Below are 22,655 nucleotides of genomic sequence, written 5' to 3' on the forward strand. Positions count from 1 at the left end.
CTATGACATTGGGCCCAAGATTCTCCCACTAGTGGGAACATCCTGTCCACATCCACTCTAGACAGGTAAGTTTCAATGAGGTCCCCCTCATCCTTCTAAACTCCAGCACGTACAGGTCCATTTTCAGTAGATTGCATGAAACCCATCCTGATTAAGGGTGATTTTCCCAATAGCCTCAGGGATTTCTGGTATAGAACAAACCATCACTCACTCTCTCACTAATTTCCTCTTGAAGGAGCAGACTCACACATCCACGGACAAAGAGGAGCTCTGATCACCGACCTCACCTCAGCACAGCGCCGGGATCACTGGACCATCACACAGGCCGGCAGCGAGACACAGAGATCAGAAATGGGAGGAAGCAGTTCCAGGTAGGTCCGGACATGCCGCACCTTGTCACCCTGTCACCCCATCACCCTGTCACCCCGTCTCCCCATCACCCTGTCACCCTGTCCCCCTGTCTCCCTGTCACCCTGTCACCCCGTCTCCCGTCTCCCCATCACCCCGGGTTGAGATAGAGATATATAAAATTATGAGGAACATCGATCGGTATGGTGAATGGTCACTTGTCTTTTTCACAGGGCAAGTAATTAAAATCTGGAGGGTTTCCAGTTGAGGGGTAAAGATGACTGGTGGGTATTTGGAACCAGCTGTCAGAGAAGTGGTAGAGACAGGAACACGATCGTCATTTATTAGCCAAGTGGGTTTTGCAACAAACGAGGAATTTAGTTTGCCACACAGTCAAACCTAAAAAGCAACAAGACACACAACTATATACGAATGTGATATAAACATCCACCACAGTGACTCCTCCACATTCCCCACTGTGATGGAAGGCAATAAAGTCTTATCCACTTTACTCCTTTCCTCCTGCGAGCCAACCGCAGCTGGAGATCGAGCTCCAACGTTGGGGCGGTCGAACTCTTGCGGCTTGGAGTTTACGAAACCGGTCCCTAAGCAGGGTCCGCCAGCTTCACGATGTTAATGTCCGCAGCTCTCGCAGGTTGGAGCAACAAAGGCAGATCCCTGGCAAATGGAACGCCCGCTCCAAGATGGTAAACTCCGCAGTCTCCACGGTTTTGGAGTCGAGAAGTCCCAAACCAGAGGCCGACAACTCCACCATGTTAAGCTGCAGTGCAGACGGAGATACGACATGGAAAGAGTTGCATCTCAATGGACAATAGGTGCAGGAGTAGGCCATTCGGCCCTTCAAGCCAGCACCGCTATTCAATATCATCATGGCTGATCATCCCCAATCCTGCCTTCTCCCCATATCCCCTGACTACGCTATTTTTAAGAGCCCTTGCTGTTTCCAACATATTAATTCATGTTCAAATTGTTATATCCTATGAATCCAAAATTAGGAGACCAGTATGAAGAAAGTCACCGACCAGAAACGTCACCTATTCCTTTTCACCAGAGGTGCTGCTGACCCGCTGAGTTACTCCAGCATTAGTTACTCCAGCATCTTTGGCATAAACCAGCAACTGCAGTTCTTACCTAGACGATAGACAATAGACAATAGGTCTATTTCCCAACTTGACGCCATTTAGATAGTAATCTGCCTTCCTGTTTTTTCTACCAAAGTGGATAACCTCACATTTATCTGCATTAAACTTCACCTGCCATGTATCTGCCCACTCCCCTAACCTGTCCAAGTCACCCTGCATTCTCATAGCATCCTCCTCACAGTTCACACTGCCCCCTAGCTTTGTGTCATCTGCTAATTTGCTAATGTTACTTTGAATCACTTCATCCAAATCATTGATGTATATTGTAAATAGCTGCTGTCCCGGCACCGAGCCTTGCGGTACCCCACAAGTCACTGCCTGCCATTCTGAAAGGGACCCGTTAATCCCTACCCTTTGTTTCCTGTCTGCCAACCACTTCTCTATCCATATCAGCACTCCACCCCCAATACCATGTGCCCTAATTTTTCCCACTAATCTCCTATGTGGGACCTTATCAAATGCTTTGTGAACGTCTCCAACGAGGAAAGAGATAAAAACGTTTCCCCCACCACCCCCCACAAATACACAAACTAAAGATAAACTAAAAGATACATTTTACAACAAACTAAAAACACAAAGGATGAAAAAGACAAAGATGGCCCATTGGCGAGGCAGCCAACGTGCGGCGCCCCCTGGTGGTATAGACATTTGACACAGACAGGAATTGGAAAGGTTAGTGGGATATGGCCCAGACGTGGGTGAAAGGGATAAGCCCTGGTTGACATCCTGTTAACAGGGACGAGTTGGGCTGAATGGCCTGTTTCTGTGTTGGATGCTTTATGATTCTATGGCTGTGTTCTGTGTTGGCGCAGACACTCTGACAATCTGACAATTCATTCTTCTTTAGTTGAGACTGGGCATGTTGTGGAAGCCTCTATCACCTTCTGCAACCTATTCATGACTGGATGTACTGAGACCACAGAGCTTTGCATTAGTCCACGGGTTGTGGAGCCACTTTGCTCTGTTCATTGTTTGTCAAGAGCCTTCCGATTCCCTTCATTACAGATAGATGCATTCTTTGTTTGAGAAAAACATTTAAACGCTCCCCTTCTTGAGCAGATGTACCCTCACAAAGCAACTGTTCTCTGACTCTACCCAAACCTCACTTCACCAATTGACCCCAACACCTAAACCTGGGAACATACATGGTCATGTAAGTGGAGGCCTTCTTGGAGTGAGTGGATATTACAGTGAAGACATGCAGGTGAATGGAGGGAAGTGGTAGAGGAAGGATTAGTTGGCCCGATGTGGAAGGACAGCAGCTTCTGTAATGTGCTTGGGGACAGGTATCGATTGATCATGGAGACACCAATGTCTGGAGAAGCTCGGCCGGTCAGGCGGCATGTGTCGAGTGGCTGGGTTTCCTGTAATGAGACCAAGATCAGGAGTTCCATGAGTTAAAGCAAGGGTGACTATTCACAGTCAAAGTATATTGACTAACAGCAACAAATGAACAAACTGCAGGAGGAACTAAGTGGAACTGGTGCAGCCTCGACCCAAAATGTCCATCTTCCTTTTGCTTCCATACATGCTGCCTGACCTACTGACATCTTCTGGCATTTTTGTTTTGCACTAGATTCCAACATCTGAAGTCTCTCATGTCTCCACCATCAAGTGATCCATACCCAGGCACATTCCAGAATCTCACTCTGTACAGAATATCTGTTGCACTTTGTTCTGTTGCAGGAAAAGCATTTCAACCATAACTATATTTAACCTTATCATTGTGCATGTGTACAGAAGTACAGTGAAAAAAGCTTTGTTTAGCATGTTGTGTAATCAATAGGTCAGGTTGACATGAGGATATCTGGTAATGATGCAATGTGCAATGTATTTCGATGCTATTTCAACTGGAAACTATCATGGTTTCTTTCAGTCATGTTCTAACACATGTTTCCTTTCAGTCAACAGGTGGCTTAATCTGAGACCCCCACATTCTTCACACAGGAAGAGCTCAGCAAACTGAAGTCCGACTTCGAAACGGGTGGCGTGGAAAAGGTTCAACGTTTGATACAGAATAAGATCAAAGAACTGGACAAGACCGAGCTGAACATCGCCGTGACGGGAGAGACGGGTGCAGGAAAATCCACCCTCATCAATGCCATGAGAGGACTTTGTAGCGAAGATGAGGGAGCGGCTGAGGTTGGGACCACAGAAACTACAAAGTAGCCAACCGGATACCCCCATCCCACTCTGCCCAGTGTCCGCTACTGGGACCTGCCGGGGACCGGATCCCCACAATTCACCGCGGGTTCCTACCTGAGGAAAATGCAATTTAAAAAATACGATTTCTTCATCATAGTGTCAGCTACTCGATTCAAAGAGAATGATGCAAAACTTGCCAAGGAGATTAAGCGGCTGGGGAAGAAGTTCTATTTTGTCCGCTCTAAGATTGCCGCTGACCTTTATGCTGTGCGGAAGGAACGGAAGACATTTGATGAAAACGAGGAATTGGAAAAGATCTGGAGTGACTGCGTCAGTACGTTGGGAAGGTCAGGATCCCTGATCCCATCGTGTTCCTGATATCCAGTTTTAAACAGGATCAGTATGATTTTGATCAGTTAACTGAAGCACTGGAAGGTGATTTGTGAAAAGAAAGAGATTAGTTAAAACAAATGTAGGTCCCTTGCAGTCAGAAACAGGTGAGTTGATCATGGGGAACAAGGATATGGCGGACCAATTGAATAACTACTTTGGTTCCGTCTTCACTAAGGAAGACATAAATAATCTGCCGGAAATAGCAGGGGATCGCGGGTCAAATGAGTTGGAGGAATTGAGTGAAATCCAGGTTAGCCGGGAAGTGGTGTTGGGTAAATTGAATGGATTAAAGGCCGATAAATCCCCAGGGCCAGATAGGCTGCATCCCAGAGTACTTAAGGAAGTAGCTCCAGAAATAGTGGATGCATTAGTAATAATCTTTCAAAACTCTTTAGATTCTGGAGTAGTTCCTGAGTATTGGCGGGTAGCAAACGTAACCCCACTTTTTAAGAAGGGAGGGAGAGAGAAAACGGGGAATTACAGACCAGTTAGTCTAACATCGGTAGTGGGGAAACTGCTAGAGTCAGTTATTAAAGATGGGATAGCAGCACATTTGGAAAGTGGTGAAATCATTGGACAAAGTCAGCATGGATTTACAAAAGGTAAATCATGTCTGACGAATCTTATAGAAATTTTCGAGGATGTAACTAGTAGCGTGGATAGGGGAGATCCAGTGGATGTGGTGTATCTGGACTTCCAGAAGGCTTGCGACAAGGTCCCACATAAGAGATTAGTTTACAAACTTAAAGCACATGGCATTGGGGGTTCAGTATTGATGTGGATAGAGAACTAGCTGGCAAACAGGAAGCAAAGAGTAGGAGTAAACGGGTCCTTTTCACAATGGCAGGCAGTGACTAGTGGGGTACCGCAAGGCTCAGTGCTGGGACCCCAGCTATTTACAATATATATTAATGATCTGGATGAGGGAATTAAAGGCAATATCTCCAAGTTTGCGGATGACACTAAGCTGGGGGGCAGTGTTAGCTGTGAGGAGGATGCTAGGAGACTGCAAGGTGACTTGGATAGGCTGGGTGAGTGGGCAAATGTTTGGCAGATGCAGTATAATGTGGATAAATGTGAGGTTCTCCATTTTGGTGGCAAAAACAGGAAAGCAGACTATTATCTAAATGGTGGCCGACTAGGAAAAGGGGAGATGCAGCGAGACCTGGGTGTCATGGTACACCAGTCATTGAAAGTGGGCATGCAGGTGCAGCAGGCAGTGAAGAAAGCGAATGGTATGTTAGCTTTCGTAGCAAAAGGATTTGAGTATAGGAGCAGGGAGGTTCTACTGCAGTTGTACAGGGTCTTGGTGAGACCACACCTGGAGTATTGCGTACAGTTTTGGTCTCCAAATCTGAGGAAGGACATTATTGCCATAGAGGGAGTGCAGAGAAGGTTCACCAGACTGATTCCTGGGATGTCAGGACTGTCTTATGAAGAAAGACTGGATAGACTTGGTTTATACTCTCTAGAATTTAGGAGATTGAGAGGGGATCTTATAAAAACGTACAAAATTCTTAAGGGGTTGGACAGGCTAGATGCAGGAAGATTGCTCCCGATGTTGGGGAAGTCCAGGACAAGGGGTCACAGCTTAAGGATAAGGGGGAAATCCTTTAAAACCGAGATGAGAAGAACTTTTTTCACACAGAGAGTGGTGAATCTCTGGAACTCCCTGCCACAGAGGGTAGTCGAGGCCAGTTCATTGGCTATATTTAAGAGGGAGTTAGATGTGGCCCTTGTGGCTAAGGGGATCAGAGGGTATGGAGAGAAGGCAGGTACGGGATACTGAGTTGGATGATCAGCCATGATCATATTGAATGGCGGTGCAGGCTCGAAGGGCCGAATGGCCTACTCCAGCACCTATTTTCTATGTTTCTATGCTTCCTGTAAGGATTCCATCCCCTACTCCCAATTCCTCCGTCTACGCCGCATCTGTGCCCAAGTTGAGGTGCTCCATACCAGGTCAACGGAGATGTCCTCATTCTTTAGGGAACGGGGGTTCCCCTCTCCCATCACAGTTGAGGCCCTCACTAGGGTCTCCTCGGTACCCTGCAGCTCTGCCCTTGCTCCCCTTCCCCCCAGTTGCAACAGGAACAGAGTCTCCCATCCTCACCTTTCACCCCATGAGCCATCACATACAGCACATAATCCTCCAACATGTTCACCACATCCAATGGGATCTCACCACTGGCCACATCTTCCCATCTCCACCCCTTTCTGCTTTTCACAGACACCGTTCCCTCCGCAACTCCCTGGTCAACTCATCCTTTCCCACCCAAACCACCCCCTCCCCAGGTACTTTCCCCTGCAACCGCAGGAGATGCAACACCTGTCCCTATACCTCCCCACTCGACTCTGTCCAAGGACTGAGACAGCCTTTTAAGGGAGGCAGAGGTTCACTCTCACCTCCTCCAACCTCATCTACTGTATCTGCTGTTCCAGGTGTGGACTCCTGTATATCGGTGAGAGCAAGCGCAGGCTCGGCGATGGTTTTGTTGAACACCTCCGCTCAGTCTGCCTAAACCTACCTGATCTCTCGGTGGTGAAACACTTTATCTCCCCCTCCCATTCACACACTGACCTTTCTGCCCTGGGCCTCCTCCATTGTCAGAGGAAGGCCCAGTGCAAATTGGAGGAACAGCACCTCATATTTCACTTGGGCAGCTTACACCCCAGCAGTATGAACATTGACTTCTCTAACTTCAAGTAACCCTTGATTTCCTTCTCTCTCCATCCTTTCCCCTTCCCAGTTCTCCAGCCAGTCTCTATCTCCGACTACACTTTATCTCTGTTTACTTTGTTGTTCCCTTCTCCAGCTAACAATGGTCTATTCTGATCCGCTGGGGGAGACATGTTGGAGTAGTCGCACTTTTCCACGCTCCCGACCTGTTCACCTCCAACTTTTATTATAGCTCAGCCTAAGTTTTATAATTACCCATAAATATTTAAACACCATTGACAGCACCTCTCCACGCCGTAAAGATGCCAGGCAGAGGAAAGAAAGAGGAGCAAAAGACGGAAGACCGACGACCAGCACCGGCATGGCCACGCTAGCAGCCATGTTAACAGAGCACAAGGTATCGCTACTGGCAGAATTCAACGCAGCGTTCACCAAACTGGAAACGATGCTGGACAATATCCAGACCACAATTTTAGATCACCAACACCGTCTTTCATCATTAGAGACATTTGCCAATACCACCAGCCAAGACATACGAGCTATAGCGACAATGCTAACTACGGTGACCGAAGAGAACGCCAAGCTAAAGTCTAAGCTTATCGGCCTGGAACGCAGGAGTCGCCGAAATAACATAAGGATAGTCGGTCTCCCCGAGAACATCGAAGGCCCCCAAACAACAGCTTTTTTCTCTCAACTCCTGCTCGAGACTCTTGGCGAACACACACTGGAATCAGCCCCGGAGCTAGACCGAGCCCACCGTACGCTAACAGCTAAGCCAAGCCCTGGTGAGAAACCCAGAGCAGTTGTGATCTGCTTCCATAGATACCAGACCCGCGGGTTGGTAGTGCGTGAGGCTCGGAGGCAGAGGGGTAAACTGAAGTACAAGGATATACCGATCCACATTTTTGAAGACTACTGTCCCGAGATAGTTGAACAACGCTCCGCGTACCGAGACGTTATGAAGAAGCTGTACAACCTGGGTCTCAAACCCTCCCTTCATTATCCAGCCAAGCTGTTTATCATGGCCGGGGAAGGAAAGAGGCGACGGCTAACATCTCCTGAGGACACTCAGGATTTCATCTCATCTTACCGTCGACGCAGACCGGGACCCACAGACGACTGACTTCGCTCGGTACGTCTATATCCGAGTGGCACAGGGGTCCGGTTAATCTACGGTTACACTTTGGACTAACTTTAGCTTGACTGCTCTTAGCAACTAGCCATTGCTAGCGCTCGGCCTTGCTGATTATACTAGACCCCTGTCTCGAAATGTATGAGGCTGGTAAGAATTCACCACGATTCGTGACTATCTTATACCAACTTTTCCTTATAATGTTTATGTGTAATCATACTTGAAAGGTTCTTCCCCTGCACATGCTATAAAATTGGGCTTAAGGGACCCACTTTGTGGTTCGTGATCTGGTCTCTGCCTTCTTGTTTTTAGCAGCTGGCTGCTAACGCTGCCAGCATTCGGCTGGTTTGTTTACACTAGTCTTCCTAGCGGACTGTCTGTGGCTGATAAGAGCTCATTACAGCCAAGGCTGTGTTATACCAATCTGCTCCTACAGCGTTTTTGTTTAACAATACTTAACTGATGTTCTTTTGCCCTGCGCTTTAATCCAAGAGCCCAGTTTGCAACTCGCTAACGTCTCTAACGCTAACTCTTTCTTTATACCTTGTCGACTTTAAGATATACTATGTAATACCAAAGGAAGCTATTCTTGCTCCACTTATACATTGGCTTGCTTATTCAGTATCACCATTTTGTTAATTTGCTTTGTCTTATTATTACTATCATCATTACTACCATTACCATTAGTGTTAGCAATGACATTGGCAGTGCAACTATTATGGCAATTATTTCAACTTTGTATTTATTTATTTATGTTTATTTTATTTTATTTCTACTTTCTATTTTTCAAATTATTATTATCATAGTTGTTATTATTATTACTACACTCATTCCACTTTATGTTACTTTACTGACATTGAGCGATTTTGTTGCTTTGGGAGGTGGAAATATTGGGAGTTAAGATCGGATATCTCCATGCAGATGCGAGGACAACGCACCTTTGGTGCAATGGGCACTCAAGGTTCAGTTGGGACATGGGGGATCTCAGGTCCGGGGACTCAGGTTTGAAAGATGGTTAAGTGATATGTGTCCCACTTGTTTGTTGTGTGTATACGTGTTTATGTATCCTTTTTTTTCTTCTTTTTTGTTATTCACTCCTGTTCCCCCCCCCCCCCTCCCCCCACATGCCCTACTCTCGGCAGCTGGTTTCGATGCGCTCTTCCGTTTCGACTTGCAGTACTGCAGTGCTCTGCCCACTGGCTTGGATATAGCTAGGTATGGCCAACACAAACGACACTCTTAGATTTGTCCGTGGAACGTGAGGGGGTGGGAAGTCCTACCAAGTCTGACAGGATCTTGGCCCACTTGCAACAGCTCAAAGGCAATATATTTTTTATTCAGGAGACCCACCTTCGCAACAGAGAGGTAACACGTCTTAAGAGAGGCTGGATTAGCCAATTATTTCACTCGAAATTTAAATTTTTTTTTTTTTTTTTTTGGGCGGCGCGACTCACCCGTTGCAGCCTGTCTGTCTTTTTTTTTTTTTTTGTCTAGTTAAATGTAGTTGTTTGTGTTTTTTGATACTGGTTTTAAATGTGTATATGTGGGGGGTGGAGGGGGAAACCGTTTAGAATCTCTTCCCTGTCCGGGAGACCCGACCTTTTCCCTGTCAGGTCTCCGTTGTCGTTGGGGCCTAGCACCGTGGAGCGGCCTCCAACCTGAACGACCCGGGGGCTCGGGAGACTGCGGAGCTGCGGACTACTCACCATCGTGGGGCTGGCCGGCCTCGGAGCGTGGGGAGCGGTGGTGACTCGCTGCTGCGACTCGACTCCTGGGGCTCGGAGGCTCCAGCAACGCAGCCGCAGGTCCGGTGGACTGGGACATCGGGAGCTCGCGGGTCCGGGGGGAGAGAGAGACCGCTTCCCGGAGCCCGTGTCGCGGGGTTGGAACGACCCGGAGCGGTGTCATACATCGCCCGGCACGGCTTCATGGCCGTGGGACATTCCAGCGCCCGCCGGGGGCTCCAACTTCGAGACTTTTAGACCGGGAGCGGGGCCGTAAATCACCCGGCACGGCCTAAAATGGCCATGGGACTTAACATCGCCCGCCTGGGGCTTCGACATCGGGAGAGACATGGAGAACAGGGGAGAGAAAAGACTTTGCCTTCCATCACAGTGGGTCCACTCTGATGGATGTTTGTGTGAATTAAATTGTGTGTATGTCTAGGAAATTGTCTTTGTTTGTATGGCTGTGGAAACGGAGTTTCGTTTGGGCCTCACTGGGGCTCAAATGACAATAAATTGTATTGTATTGTATTGTATTGTATTGTATTGTATTGTATTGTATTGTATTGTATTGTATTGTATTGTATTGTATTGTATTGATAGGGCTAGGGGTACTACTATCCTGATTCGTAAGAACTTTATGTTCGAACCACAGATGTCATGGTGTCTGGCAAACTGCAAGACACACCTGTCATATTGGCCAGCATTTACGGTCCCAACTGGGATGACAGCTCATTTGTAACCAAATATTTTACATCTCTCCCAAATATTGAAAATCACCACGTCATTGTGGGTTGAGATTTTAATCTGGTCCAAGACCCTATACTGGACAGATCTTCGAACAAAGCCTCTACTTTAACTAAATCAGGTAAGACTCTGCATGCTTTTGCCAAACAATTTGGGCTCACAGACCCATGGAGATTTACATTCCCCACGACTAAATTATTTTCATCTACTAATAAAGCCAAGCTACGACTGCTTAAATCTAGGCAACACTTTTTTGAATCTGGGGATAAAGCTGGGAAGCTTTTGGCCCATCAGGCCAGAACCGAGGTGACTTCACGGCTAATTCCAGCCATTAGATTCAGTTTAGGGGAGATTCATACTGATCCTCTTAGAATTAATGAAGCTTGTTGTGGGCTACTATCTCCCTAATCCTGAAAAAGGAGAAAGATCCCTGCTTTGTAGTAGCTATAGACCAATTTCACTCCTGAATGTGGACCTTAAAATCCTCTCTAAAGCCCTTGCGCTCCGTCTTCAACGAGTGATGCCCTCTATTATCTTGTTAGACCAAACAGGGTTCATACCAGGCCGACAGTCTTCCCACAATACTAGGCGTCTCCTTAACATCATCCATTCACCAAGTAGTGAGACCCCGGAGATAGTGGTCTCCCTCGACGCCGAAAAAGCTTTCGACAGGGTCGAGTGGAGGTACCTATATGAGGCGATGGACAGGTTTTGACTCGGTAACAGTTTTATTTTTTGGGTCAGTCTATTATACTCGTCCCCGGTGGCCTCAGTACAAACAAACGGCACACTGTCGCCCCACTTCCCCCTTCAGAGAGGTACCAGACAGGGTTGCCCGTTATCACCACTTGTTTGCTGTCGCGATAGAACCCTTGGCGGTCTGGTTACGCTTAGAGAAGGGCTTTAAAGGTATTACACGGTTCGACACAACTCATAAAGTCTCATTGTATGCGGATGACCTGCTCCTGTACATCTCGAACCCAGTCAGCTCTCTCCCTGTGATTACGAATATTTTAGAACGGTTTGGCGCGTATTCTGGTTATAAACTTAACTACCAAAAGAGTGAGCTATTACCGATTAACTCATTGGCTAAGCATCTCCCTCGCTCTTTAACCTCATTCAAATGGGCAGAGGACGGGTTTCGTTACTTCGGCGTCTTTATCACAACACCCTTATCTGATATATTCAGCACAAACTTTCTGCCTCTGGTTGAGAAAGCCGAAAGAGATTTTGACCGCTGGTCAGTTTTACCGCTATCCCTCGTGGGCCGGATAAATCTGCTCAAGATGGTCGTCCTACCCAAATTCCTGTATCTTTTCCAGCACATCCCTATACTTATCACTAAATCTTTTTTTGATAAATTAGAAAGGACAATATCTAAATTTTTATGGGCTAGAATCCGAAAGGCGATACTGCAGTCTCCTAAGAGTGACGGCGGTTTGGCACTTCCTGACTTTAGGCGATACTATTGGGCAGCTAACTTGCAAAAACTCCTGTATTGGATGAATAATGATTGCGACCACCTACCGCCCTGGGTACACATGGAAAAGGTGAGTTCACATCTCCCGTTGCGGTCTGTTCTATGCTCCCAACTCCCACTTCCTATAACATCTGTGGGTGCAGGCCCAATTGCGTCCCTTTTGCTCAAGATATGGAGTCAACTCAGGAAAAACTTCGGTTTACACGGCCCTTCCATCTTGACCCCACTGCTTAAAAACCACATCTTTAAACCTTCAAGTACAGACCACGCATTCAAAACCTGGCATAGCAACGGTATCAGTAGTATCAAAAATCTATACAAGGATGGCATCTTTTTGTCTTTTGCGGAGCTCTCGTCCAACTATAGCCTCCCAAACTCCCACCTTTTTCGTTTTTTCCAGATTAGGGATTTTGTGAAGAAGACATTCCCCCATTTCCCAAATCGCCCCCCTGAAACCCTGACCGATACCATCATAGCTCTAGATCCCAACCGGAAGAAATGCATCTCTGTTTTGTATAACTTGTTAGGGTCGGTTATATTGAAACCTCATACCTCATTAAAAGCTGCGTGGGAGGGCGAGCTGAATACGAAACTAACAGACCAGCAATGGGACTCTGCCTTGGATTTGATCCATTCTTCCTCCATATGTGCCCGTCATGGCCTAATCCAATGCAAAGTCCTTCAAATAGTCCACTACACAAATGCAAGATTATCTAGAATTTACCCCGCTGTTAGGGACACCTGCAACAGATGTAATCAATCTCCTGCCAACCATAGCCATATGTTTTGGTCTTGCCCTAAGCTAGCAGCCTTTTGGAGGAGTGCTTTCGACTTGATAAGCAGAGCCTACGGCCAGACTATTCCTCCAAACCCACTGTCAGCCATTTTCGGTACCCCTCCCAACACCAACCTCTCTGTTGCGGTGAAACGGGTCCTAGCTTTTACAACCTTGTTAGCCCGGAGACTGATCTTGCTTAACTGGAGGCTCACCTGTCCCCCGACACACACCCGCTGGATTAAGGAGGTGCTTTACAATTTAAAGCTTGAAAAATTTAGGTTCTCTCTCAAAGGCTCTACCAAGACATTCCTAGATACATGGAACCCTTTCTTGGAACTTGTTAACTTGTCCCCGGACTCGGACTGAGTGCTCTCCACCATTGTTCTGCTCTACTGCAGCTGCTCTCCCCTTAACCCCCCACTCCCCACACTTATTTATTTAATTACTTACTTATTTACTGTTATTAGTGACCCCCCTTTTTTCTTTTTTTTTCTTTTAATTTTTTTTCTTTTTTTTTTTAGTACTTTTTGTTTCGTTTATCTTACCATATTTGTGTGGATGTGTATGTATGTGAGTGTTGTTTGTCCCCGTTTGGTTCCGACCTGATTTGGGTGGGTTGAAGGTGGGTAAGGGTAAGGGCTTTGAGGATCGTTTACATACTGTTGCACAATTATGCCTTGACTGTCACTGTCTGTTATCATTGTATGTATGCAAATTGCTGTGAAATTCAAATAAAAAGATTTAAATCAGAAAGGTCGAACAGCCTCCTCCTGCACCCATTGTCTATGTCCCTATGTCCCCTTTGATCTTAGATGTCCATATTTCGCTTGGGCAGCTTAGACCCCAGTGCAATGAACATTGACTTCTCTATCTATACAAGTAACCCTTGCTCTCCCTCTCTCTCCATCCTTTCCCCTTCCCACTTCTCCTATCAGTCTCCATCAGTTCATAACAAGGGGAGTTGAGAATAGGAGCAAAGAGGTCCTTCTGCAGTTGTACGGGGCCCTAATGAGACCAAACCTGAAGTATTGTGTGCAGTTTTAGTGTCGAAATTTGAGGAAGGAGAATAGACAACAGGTGCAGGAGGAGGCCATTTGGCCCTTCGAGCCAGCACCACCATTCAATGTGATCATGGCTGATCATCCCCAATCAGTACCCCGTTCCTGCCTTCTCTGCATATCCGCTGACTATGCTACATTTAAGAGCCCTAATTCTTGCTATTGAGGGAGTGCAGCGTAGGTTCAAAAGATTAAGTCCCGGGATGGCGGGACTGTTATATGCTGAGAGAATGGAGCAGCTGAACTTGTATACTCTGGAGTTTAGAAGGATGAGAGGGGTTCTTATTGAAGCATATAAGATTATAAAGGGTTTGGACACGCTACAGGCAGGAAACGAGAATAAGAGGTAAGCCATTTAGAACTGAGATGAAGAAACACTTTTTCACACAGAGAGTTGTACGTCTGTGGAATTCGCTGCCACAGAGTGCGGTGGGGGCCGGTTCTCTGGATAGTTTTAAGAGAGAGCTAGATGGGGATTTTAAAGATAGCGGAGTCATTGGATATGGGGAGAAGGCAGGAACGGGGTACGGATTGTGGATTGTGGATGATCAGCCATGATCACATTGAATGGCGGTGCTGGCTAGAAGGGCGGAATGGCCAACTCCTGTACCTTGCCTATTGTCTATGTCCGACTACATTTTATGGGGTCAATGAAAGAGCGTTCAGGTTGCAGCCCTGTTTTCACCAATCTTCCCACCACTAGCACAAGATGCACAAGAAGAACAAGACAGGCACCATTGTGCAGACGCAGAGAAGTGTGTTCAGCTCTGGCTGATCAACGTATAATCTTGTGCATGGATTAGATAAGTGCAAGACTACATTTTATCTCTGTTTGCTTCTTTGATCACTTCTCCCAGCTAACAATGTTATTTTCTACATTTGATCAAAATCCCCTTTATCCCATTTTCACACCTTACCCTTCCTTATCTATGCATCTCCCCCACTCCTGACTTCAGTCTGAAGAACGGTCTTGAACCGAAAACTGACCCATTGCTTCTCTCGAGAGAAGCTCCCTGTCCCGCTGAGTTACTCCAGCATTTTGTGTCTATCTTGTTCCCCCCCCCCCCCCCCCCCCCCGTGATGTATTCAGTCCATTGCCGGTGATCCCATTGGGCGGCACGGTGGCGCAGCCTTACAGCGCTTGCAAAAGAGCAAAGAGTAAAGAGTAAAGTCACCCGGCAACAAGTGAGCTCACACACATCTTGAACCTTATTGGATAACGTACATCAACCCATCCAAGTACTTGACACGGGGAGAGGGAAAGTCCAGACACACAGCGGACTGGAGTAGCGATCACAGCGGACGTTCACTGACGGAGTCTCCTCCTGAACCGAAGTAGGTAAGGAGCAGAATCGGAGCAGCGACACTGGAAACTGTTCAAAACACTCAGTGAGACAGGCAGCAGCCGCGGAGAGAATCAGTTGTCAGTTTCTGAGTTATCTCTCTCCAGAGATGCTGCCTGTCCCGCTGAGTTACTCCAGCTTTTTGTGTCTATCTCTAAGTTATCAAATGTGAGTGAAGTGTTTCAGCTCGAGGATCCATTGGCTGCCTGGGCTGCTGAACGTTTCCAGCGTTTGATGTGATTTTTATTTCACATCTCCAGTGCACTTGGTTTTCATTATCGGGATGAATTGAAGTGAGAGTTGGCAAAAGTGTTCACTGGGTTTGATCGACCAGGGCAGCAGTTGTGTGTGTGTGTGTGGGTGTGTGTGTGTGTGTGTGTGTGTGTGTGTGTGTGTGTGTGTGTGTGTGTGTGTGTGTGTGTGTGTGTGTGGGTGTGTGGGTGTGTAGCTAAACCTTGCGTGTCTGAACAGGAAACATATTTTCTTTCTCGGAAATATTTGTTTTCTCGTCTGCAGTTTCGTTTCCGCTCCGAATTCGCAGTTTATGTGAAACAAATCTCGCAGTTTGAAACGTGTCCAAATTGCACACTTCACGCAAACACACACACACACTCACATATCACACTCGCACACTTCACACGCTTCACACAAACACACACTTCACACACTCACACACACACATATCGTTTCTTGATCACACCGTCTCCATCACAGGAGCTTGAGTATCGATCACGGTAGTGATTGTGGGAGATTTCAATTTTCCACACATATACTGGGAATCACATTCTGTAAATGGGCTGGATGGTTTGGAGTTTGTAAAATGTGTGCAGGATAGTTTTTTGCAGCAATACATAGAGGTACCTACTGGAGAAGGGGCGGTGCTGGACCTCCTGTTAGGAAATGAGACGGGTCAGGTGGCGGAGGATGCGTTGGGGAACAGTTCGGGTCCAGTGATCACAATACCATTAGTTTCAATATAATTATGGAGAGGGTCAGAACTGGACCTAGGGTTGAGATTTTTGATTGTAGAAAGGCTAACTTTGAGGAGATGCGAAAGGATTTAAAAGGAGTAAATTGGGACATTTTGTTTTAAGGGAAAGACGTGGAAGAGAAATGGAGGACATTTAAAGGTGAAATTTTAAGAGTACAGAATCTTTATGTCCCTGTTCGGTTGAAAGGAAATAGTAAAAATTGGAAAGAGCCATGGTTTTCAAGGGAAATTGGACACTTGGTTCGAAAAAAGAGAGAGATCTACAATAATTATAGGCAGCATGGAGTAAATGAGGTGCTTGAGTATAAAGAATGTAAAAAGAATCTTAAGAAAGAAATTAGAAAAGCTAAAAGAAGATATGAGGTTGCTTTGGCAAGTAAGGTGAAAGTAAATCCAAAGGGTTTCTACAGCTATATTAATAGCAAAAGGATAACGAGGGATAAAATTGGTCCATTAGAGAGTCAGAGTGGACAGCTATCTGCAGAGCCTAATGAGATGGGGGAGATATTGAACAATTTCTTTTCTTCGGTATTCACCAAGGAGAAGGATATTGAATTATGTGAGGTGAGGGAAACAAGTAGAGTAGCTATGGAAACTATGAGATTCAAAGAAGAGGAAGTACTGACACTCCTGAGAAACATAAAAGTGGATAAGTCTCCAGGTCCGGACAGGATATTCCCTAGGACATTGAGGGAAGTTAGTGTAGAAATAGCAGGGGCTATGACAGAAATATTTCAAATGTCATTAGAAACGGGAATACTGCCGGAGGATTGGCGTACTGCGCATGTTGTTCCATTGTTTAAAAAGTGGTCTAAGGGTAAACCTAGCAATTATAGACCTGTTAGTTTGACGTCAGTGGTGGGCAAATTAATGGAAAGGATACTTAGAGATAATATATATAAGCATCTGGATAAACAGGGTCTGATTAGGAACAGTCAACATGGATTTGTGCCTGGAAGGTCATGTTTGACTAATCTTCTTGAATTTTTTGAAGAGGTTACTCGGGAAATTGATGAGGGTAAAGCAGTGGATGTTGTCTATATGGACTTCAGTAAGGCCTTTGGCAAGGTTCCTCACGGAATGTTGGTTAAGAAGGTTCAATTGTTGGGTATTAATGGTGGAGTAGCAAGATGGATTCAACAGTGGCTGAATGGGAGATGCCAGGGAGTAATGGTGGATGGTTGTTTGTCAGGTTGGAGGCCAGTGACTAGTGGGGTGCCACAGGGATCTGTGTTGTGTCCACTGTTGTTTGTCATGTACATCAATGATCTGGATGAAGGTGTGGTAAATTGGATTTCTAAGTATGCAGATGATACTAAGATAGGTGGGGTTGTGGATAATGAAGTAGATTTTCAAAGTCTACAGAGAGATTTATGCCAGTTGGAAGAGTGGGCTGAAAGATGGCAGATGGAGTTTAATGCTGATTAGTGTGAGGTGCTACATCTTGGCAGGACAAATCAAAATAGGACGTACATGGTAAATGGTAGGGAATTGAAGAATGCAGGTAAACAGATTGATCTGGGAATACTGTGCACAGTTCCCTGAAAGTGGAATATCATGTAGATAGGGTGGTAAAGAATGCTTTTGGTGTGCTGGCCTTTATAAATCAGAGCATAGAGTATAGAAGTTGGGATGTAATGTTAAAATTGTACAAGGCATTGGTGAGGCCAATTCTGGAGTATGGTGTACAATTTTGGTCGCCTAATTATAGGAAGGATATCAACAAAATAGAGAGAGTACAGAGGAGATTTACTAGAATGTTGCCTGGGTTTCAACAACTAAGTTACAGAGAAAGGTTGAACAAGTTAGGGCTTTATTCTTTGGAACGCAGAAGGTTAAAGGGGGACTTGATAGAGGTCTTTAAAATGATGAGAGGGATAGACAGAGTTGACGTGGATAAGCTTTTCCCACTGAGAGTAGAGAAGATTCAAACAAGGAGACATGACTTGAGAATTAAGGGACAGAAGTTTAGGGGTAACATGAGGGGGAACTTCTTTACTCAGAGAGTGGTAGCTGTGTGGAATGAGCTTCCAGTGAAGGTGGTGGAGGCAGGTTCGATTTTATCATTGAAAAATAAATTGGATAGTTATATGGACGGGAAAGGAATGGAGGTTATGGTCTGAGCGCAGGTATATGGGACTAGGGGAGAATACGTGTTCGGCACGGACTAGAAGGGTCGAGATGGCCTGTTTCCGTGCTGTAATTGTTATATGGTTATATGACTGACATATATTACCCCCACAACTATCTAGACAACACTTCTCCCCACCCTGCTTCCTGTAAAGCCTCTATCCCAGCAGTGGGGATCCTTTTCATGTTGGAATGTCGCATTAAGTTAGCTGTAATCAAATAAGGCCCCAAGAAAAAAACTTCAATTAGATATACTTAAAAATGTACATTATTTTGTAAAAATCTAACTACTATGTACTAACTGAAGAAAATGAAACTATTTTGTGAATTCTAAAGTTAACTAACCTTTTAATGACTTTGTTGTGGGAAAGGATTTAAATATTTGGTTGCAACATGGAGGTACGCAGTTTCAGCTGATCTTCTAGATGGGTATCCGTCATTTGTGAGCTTAAGAGCATCTTGGTTGGGGTTAGGTAGGAGAATGTAGATTCACAGCAAGAAAGCATTTTTCATGCATGTTGCCGAAGACATGGGTATTCTATTGCATTTTCTCCTAAATCTTTCTTAGCGTCAAATAAGGACTTGAAAATGTCATCTTCAGTGAGCTCAATCAATTCCATCTGTAGTTCTTTAGGAGCCTTGGAGACATCAACTAGGTGAGGTTGAAATGCTAATTTGAGTGTGATGTCATGATTCTCAAAGTCAGTGAATCTTTCATTGTATTTCTTTAATTAATAAGTCTATAACAGCTGAATATTCTTCAAATGATTCACATGAATCCTCCTGCTCATCAATGACCTTCGCTAACTGCGGAAAAAGTTAATCCGAAATTTCATCTTGAAGAAGAAGAGTTTTGCAAAAAGATAGGTTTATTTGGAAATGCTTGGATTTTTTGCCACTTATCATATATATACTTAGTTTTATTTTGCAAAGAAACATTCAAGTCATTTTGCTTTGACATGATATCACACAGAAATGCAGTATTTCTATAGAAACCTTCATTCAATAATTCACATTGCTGATTCTGTACCATAAAATTTAACTATCTGTTCTCGCTAAGATAACCATTTTGCTAACACTTGTCCCTGCGATATCCAACGCACTTTACAATGATACGGCAAATCCACACTGAATGCCTCATCGTCCAACCTTAGCATATTATGAAACTGACCATGCCGGGTTGCATTTGCACGAATAGAGTTAACAATACATAACTTGTTGCAAAGTGCCACTTGAAATAGTAGTTTCAACACAGAGAATTTGCTGATGTAGGATACAATGAAATGAGATCAGCAGGATCTGATAATACCTTTTTTATCTGTGCAATAAACCCTTCACGTTATCCTGTCATGGAAGGTGCTCCGTCTGTACATACACTCACTAGTCGGGGAGGATTATTTTGGTGAATCTTCTTTTATTCTTTGGTATTTTAAATATATTCATTTTAAGATTAAAATAAATATAATAAAAGATGACCAAAAATATTAATTCTACAAATTTTGGATTCATTCAAAAGGCCTCACTCAATGGCCTAGAAGGCCGCATTCGGCCTTAAGAGCTGCAGGTTCCCCACCCCTGCTCTATCCCCTACTCCCAATTCCTCTGTCTACACCACATCTGCACCCAAGATGAGGTGCTCCATACCAGGTCATCAGAGATGTCCTCATTCTTCAGATAATGGGGTTCCCCTCTCCCATCATAGATGAGGCCCTCACTAGCATCTCCTTGGTACCCTACAGCTCTGCCCTTGCTCCACCTCCCCCTCCCCACCCCCAGTTGCAGCAGGGACAGAGTTCCTCTTGTCCTCAACTTTCACCCCATCAACCATTGCATACAGCACATAATCCTCTGACATTTTCACTACCAACGGGATCCCACTACTAGCCACATCTTCCCATCTCCACCCATTTAGACGTTCAGCAGAGACCGTTCCCTTCGCAACACCCTGATCAACTCACCCTTTCCCACCCAAACCACCCCCTCCCCAGGTACTTTCCCCTGTAACCGCAGGAGATGCAACACCTGTCCCTATACCTCCCCCTCAACTCCGTCCAAGGTCCGTGACAGGTTTATCAGGTGAGGCAGAGGTTCACTCGCACCCCTTCCAACCTCATCTACTGTATCTGCTGTTCCAGGTGTGGACTCCTGTACATCAGTGAGACCAAGCGCAGGCTTGGCGATCATTTTGTTGAATACCTCTGCTCAGTCCACCTTAACCTACCTGATCTCCCGGTTGCGAAACACTTTAACTCCCCCTCACATTCCCACAGTGACCTTTCTGCCTGAGCATCCTCCATTGTCAGAGTGAGACCCAGTGCAATTTGGAGGAATAGCACCTCATATTTCGCTTGGGCATGGCAGATGCAGTATATTGTGGATACATGTGAGGTTAGCCACTTTGGTGGCAAAAACAGGAAAGCAGACTATTATCTAAATGGTGACTGATTAGGAAAAGGGGAGATGCAACGAGACCTGGGTGTCATGGTACACCAGTCATTGAAAGTAGGCATGTAGGTGCAGCAGGCAGTGAAGAAAGCGGATGGTATGTTAGCATTCGTTGCAAAAGGATTTGAGTGTAGGAGTAGGGAGGTTCTACTGCAGTTGTACAGGGTCTTGGTGACACCTCACCTGGAGTATTGCGTACAGTTTTGGTCTCCAAATCTGAGGAAAGACATTATTGCCATAGAGGGAGTGCAGAGAAGGTTCACCAGACTGAGTCCTGGGATGTCAGGACTTTCATATGAAGAAAGACTGGATAGACTCGGCTTGTACTCGCTAGAATTTAGGAGATTGAGTGGGGATCATATAGAAAACTACAAAATTCTTAAGTGGTTAGACAGGCTAGATGCAGGAAGATGGTTCCCGATGTTGGGGAAGTCCAGGACAAGGGGTCACAGCTTAAGGATAAGGGGGAAATCCTTTAGGACCGAGATGAGAAAAACATTTTTCACACAGAGAGTGTTGAATGTCTGGAATTCTCTGCCACAGAAGGTAGTTGAGGCCACAGTTCATTGGCTATATTTAAGAGGGAGTTAGATGTGGCCCTTGTGGCTAAAGGGATCAGGGGGTATGGAGAGAAGGCAGGTACGGGATACTGAGTTGGATGATCAGCCATGATCATATTGAATGGCGGTGCAGGCTCGAAGGGCCGAATGGCCTACTCCTGCACCTATTGTCTATGTTTCTAACTACAAGTAGCCCTTGCTTTTCCTCTCTCTCCATCTTTTCCCCTTCCCAGTTCTTCAACCAGTCTCTATCTCCGACTACATTTTATCTCTGTTTGCTTTGTTGCCTTTGGCCAGTTTTCACACTCCCATATCTATGCATCTCCGTCTCTCCTGACTTCAGTCTGAAGAAGGTACTCGACCCGAAACGTTACCCATTCATTCCTTCTATCCAGAGATATTCCCTGTCCCGCTGAGTTACTCCAGCATTTTGTGTCTGTCTTGTTTTCCCCCCGTGATGTATTCAGTCCATTGCCGGTGACCCCATTGGGCGGCACGGTGACGCAGGCAGCGGTAGATTTACTGCCTTACAGCGCTTGCAGCACCAGAGACCTGGGTTCGATGATCGGATTTACCTATAAACTAGACAAGCTTAAGCTTAGGACCTCGAGGTCTAGGGGGGCATCTGGCCAAGGCAGGACACCTACCGTTCAACTCTATCTCTCCATCTCTCTCTCTCCATCACCCCCCGCTATCCGTGTCCGGGCCGCCCGGCTACGCTCGATCCTCATCTAAATCCGGCCCTGGTTCGATCCCGACTACGGGTGCTGTCTGTACGGAGTTCTCACTGTGACCTGCGTGGGTTTTCTCATTGTAGGTATAACTGCCTCCTAGTGGTCTCTTACCGAAACGTAAGGACTACCTGAAATTAGAGAAGTCAATGTTCATACCGCTGGGGTGCAAACTGCCCAAGCGAAATATGAGGTGCTGCTCCTCCAATGTACGGTGGTCCTCACTCTGGCCATGCTCCACCTCTTCGTCTTTCTTCTCCCCCCCCCCCCCCCCCTCACATCAGTCTGATGAAGGGTTTCGGCCCGAAACGTTGCCTATTTCCTTCGCTCCATAGATGCTGCTGCACCCACTGAGTTTCTCCAGGACATATCAGGGCTGGTAACAAATGAGCTCAGGCAGGGCGGTGCCCATTGTGTGCCGGGAAAGGTGTGATCTGAAGGGAAACAATGTGAACTATGGAGCTGATGAAACAACCAGGGTGGGGGATGGGGGGAGCGAAGGTGAGAGGAATGTTCGTAGGTTAATTTTAAAGTCTAATTCCTTTATTCTGCAGATGCAACTTGTTCCTGAGAATCACTGGGAGATTCAAAGCAAGTTACTGTCACAGGGTTTTATCCCAACACAACTAGAGAGCAGTCCTGAACCACTATCTACCTCTCCCGGGGCCCTCTGACTATCTTTGATCAGACTTTACTGGCTTTACCTTGCACTAGACGTTATTCCCTTATCGTGTATCTGTACATTGTAAATGGTTCAATTACAATCATGGATTGTCTTCCCGCTGACTGGATAGCCACACAACAAAA

At 45.8% G+C, this 22,655-nt stretch overlaps 1 protein-coding gene across 1 annotated transcript in view; it reads left to right on the plus strand.

The window, feature by feature from the left end:
- Nucleotides 1-236: 236 nt before the first annotated feature.
- LOC116979343 (interferon-inducible GTPase 5-like) overlaps nucleotides 237-22,655 on the plus strand; it is a 46,677-nt gene continuing 24,258 nt past the window's right edge. The window contains exon 1 of the mRNA XM_033030948.1: nucleotides 237-371. Coding sequence (XP_032886839.1) covers nucleotides 352-371 — 20 coding nt within the window. The 5' untranslated portion in view covers nucleotides 237-351. The remainder of the gene's footprint in view (nucleotides 372-22,655) is intronic.

This window comes from Amblyraja radiata, chromosome 12 (genome assembly GCF_010909765.2).
Source record: "Amblyraja radiata isolate CabotCenter1 chromosome 12, sAmbRad1.1.pri, whole genome shotgun sequence".
NCBI lineage: Eukaryota > Metazoa > Chordata > Chondrichthyes > Rajiformes > Rajidae > Amblyraja > Amblyraja radiata.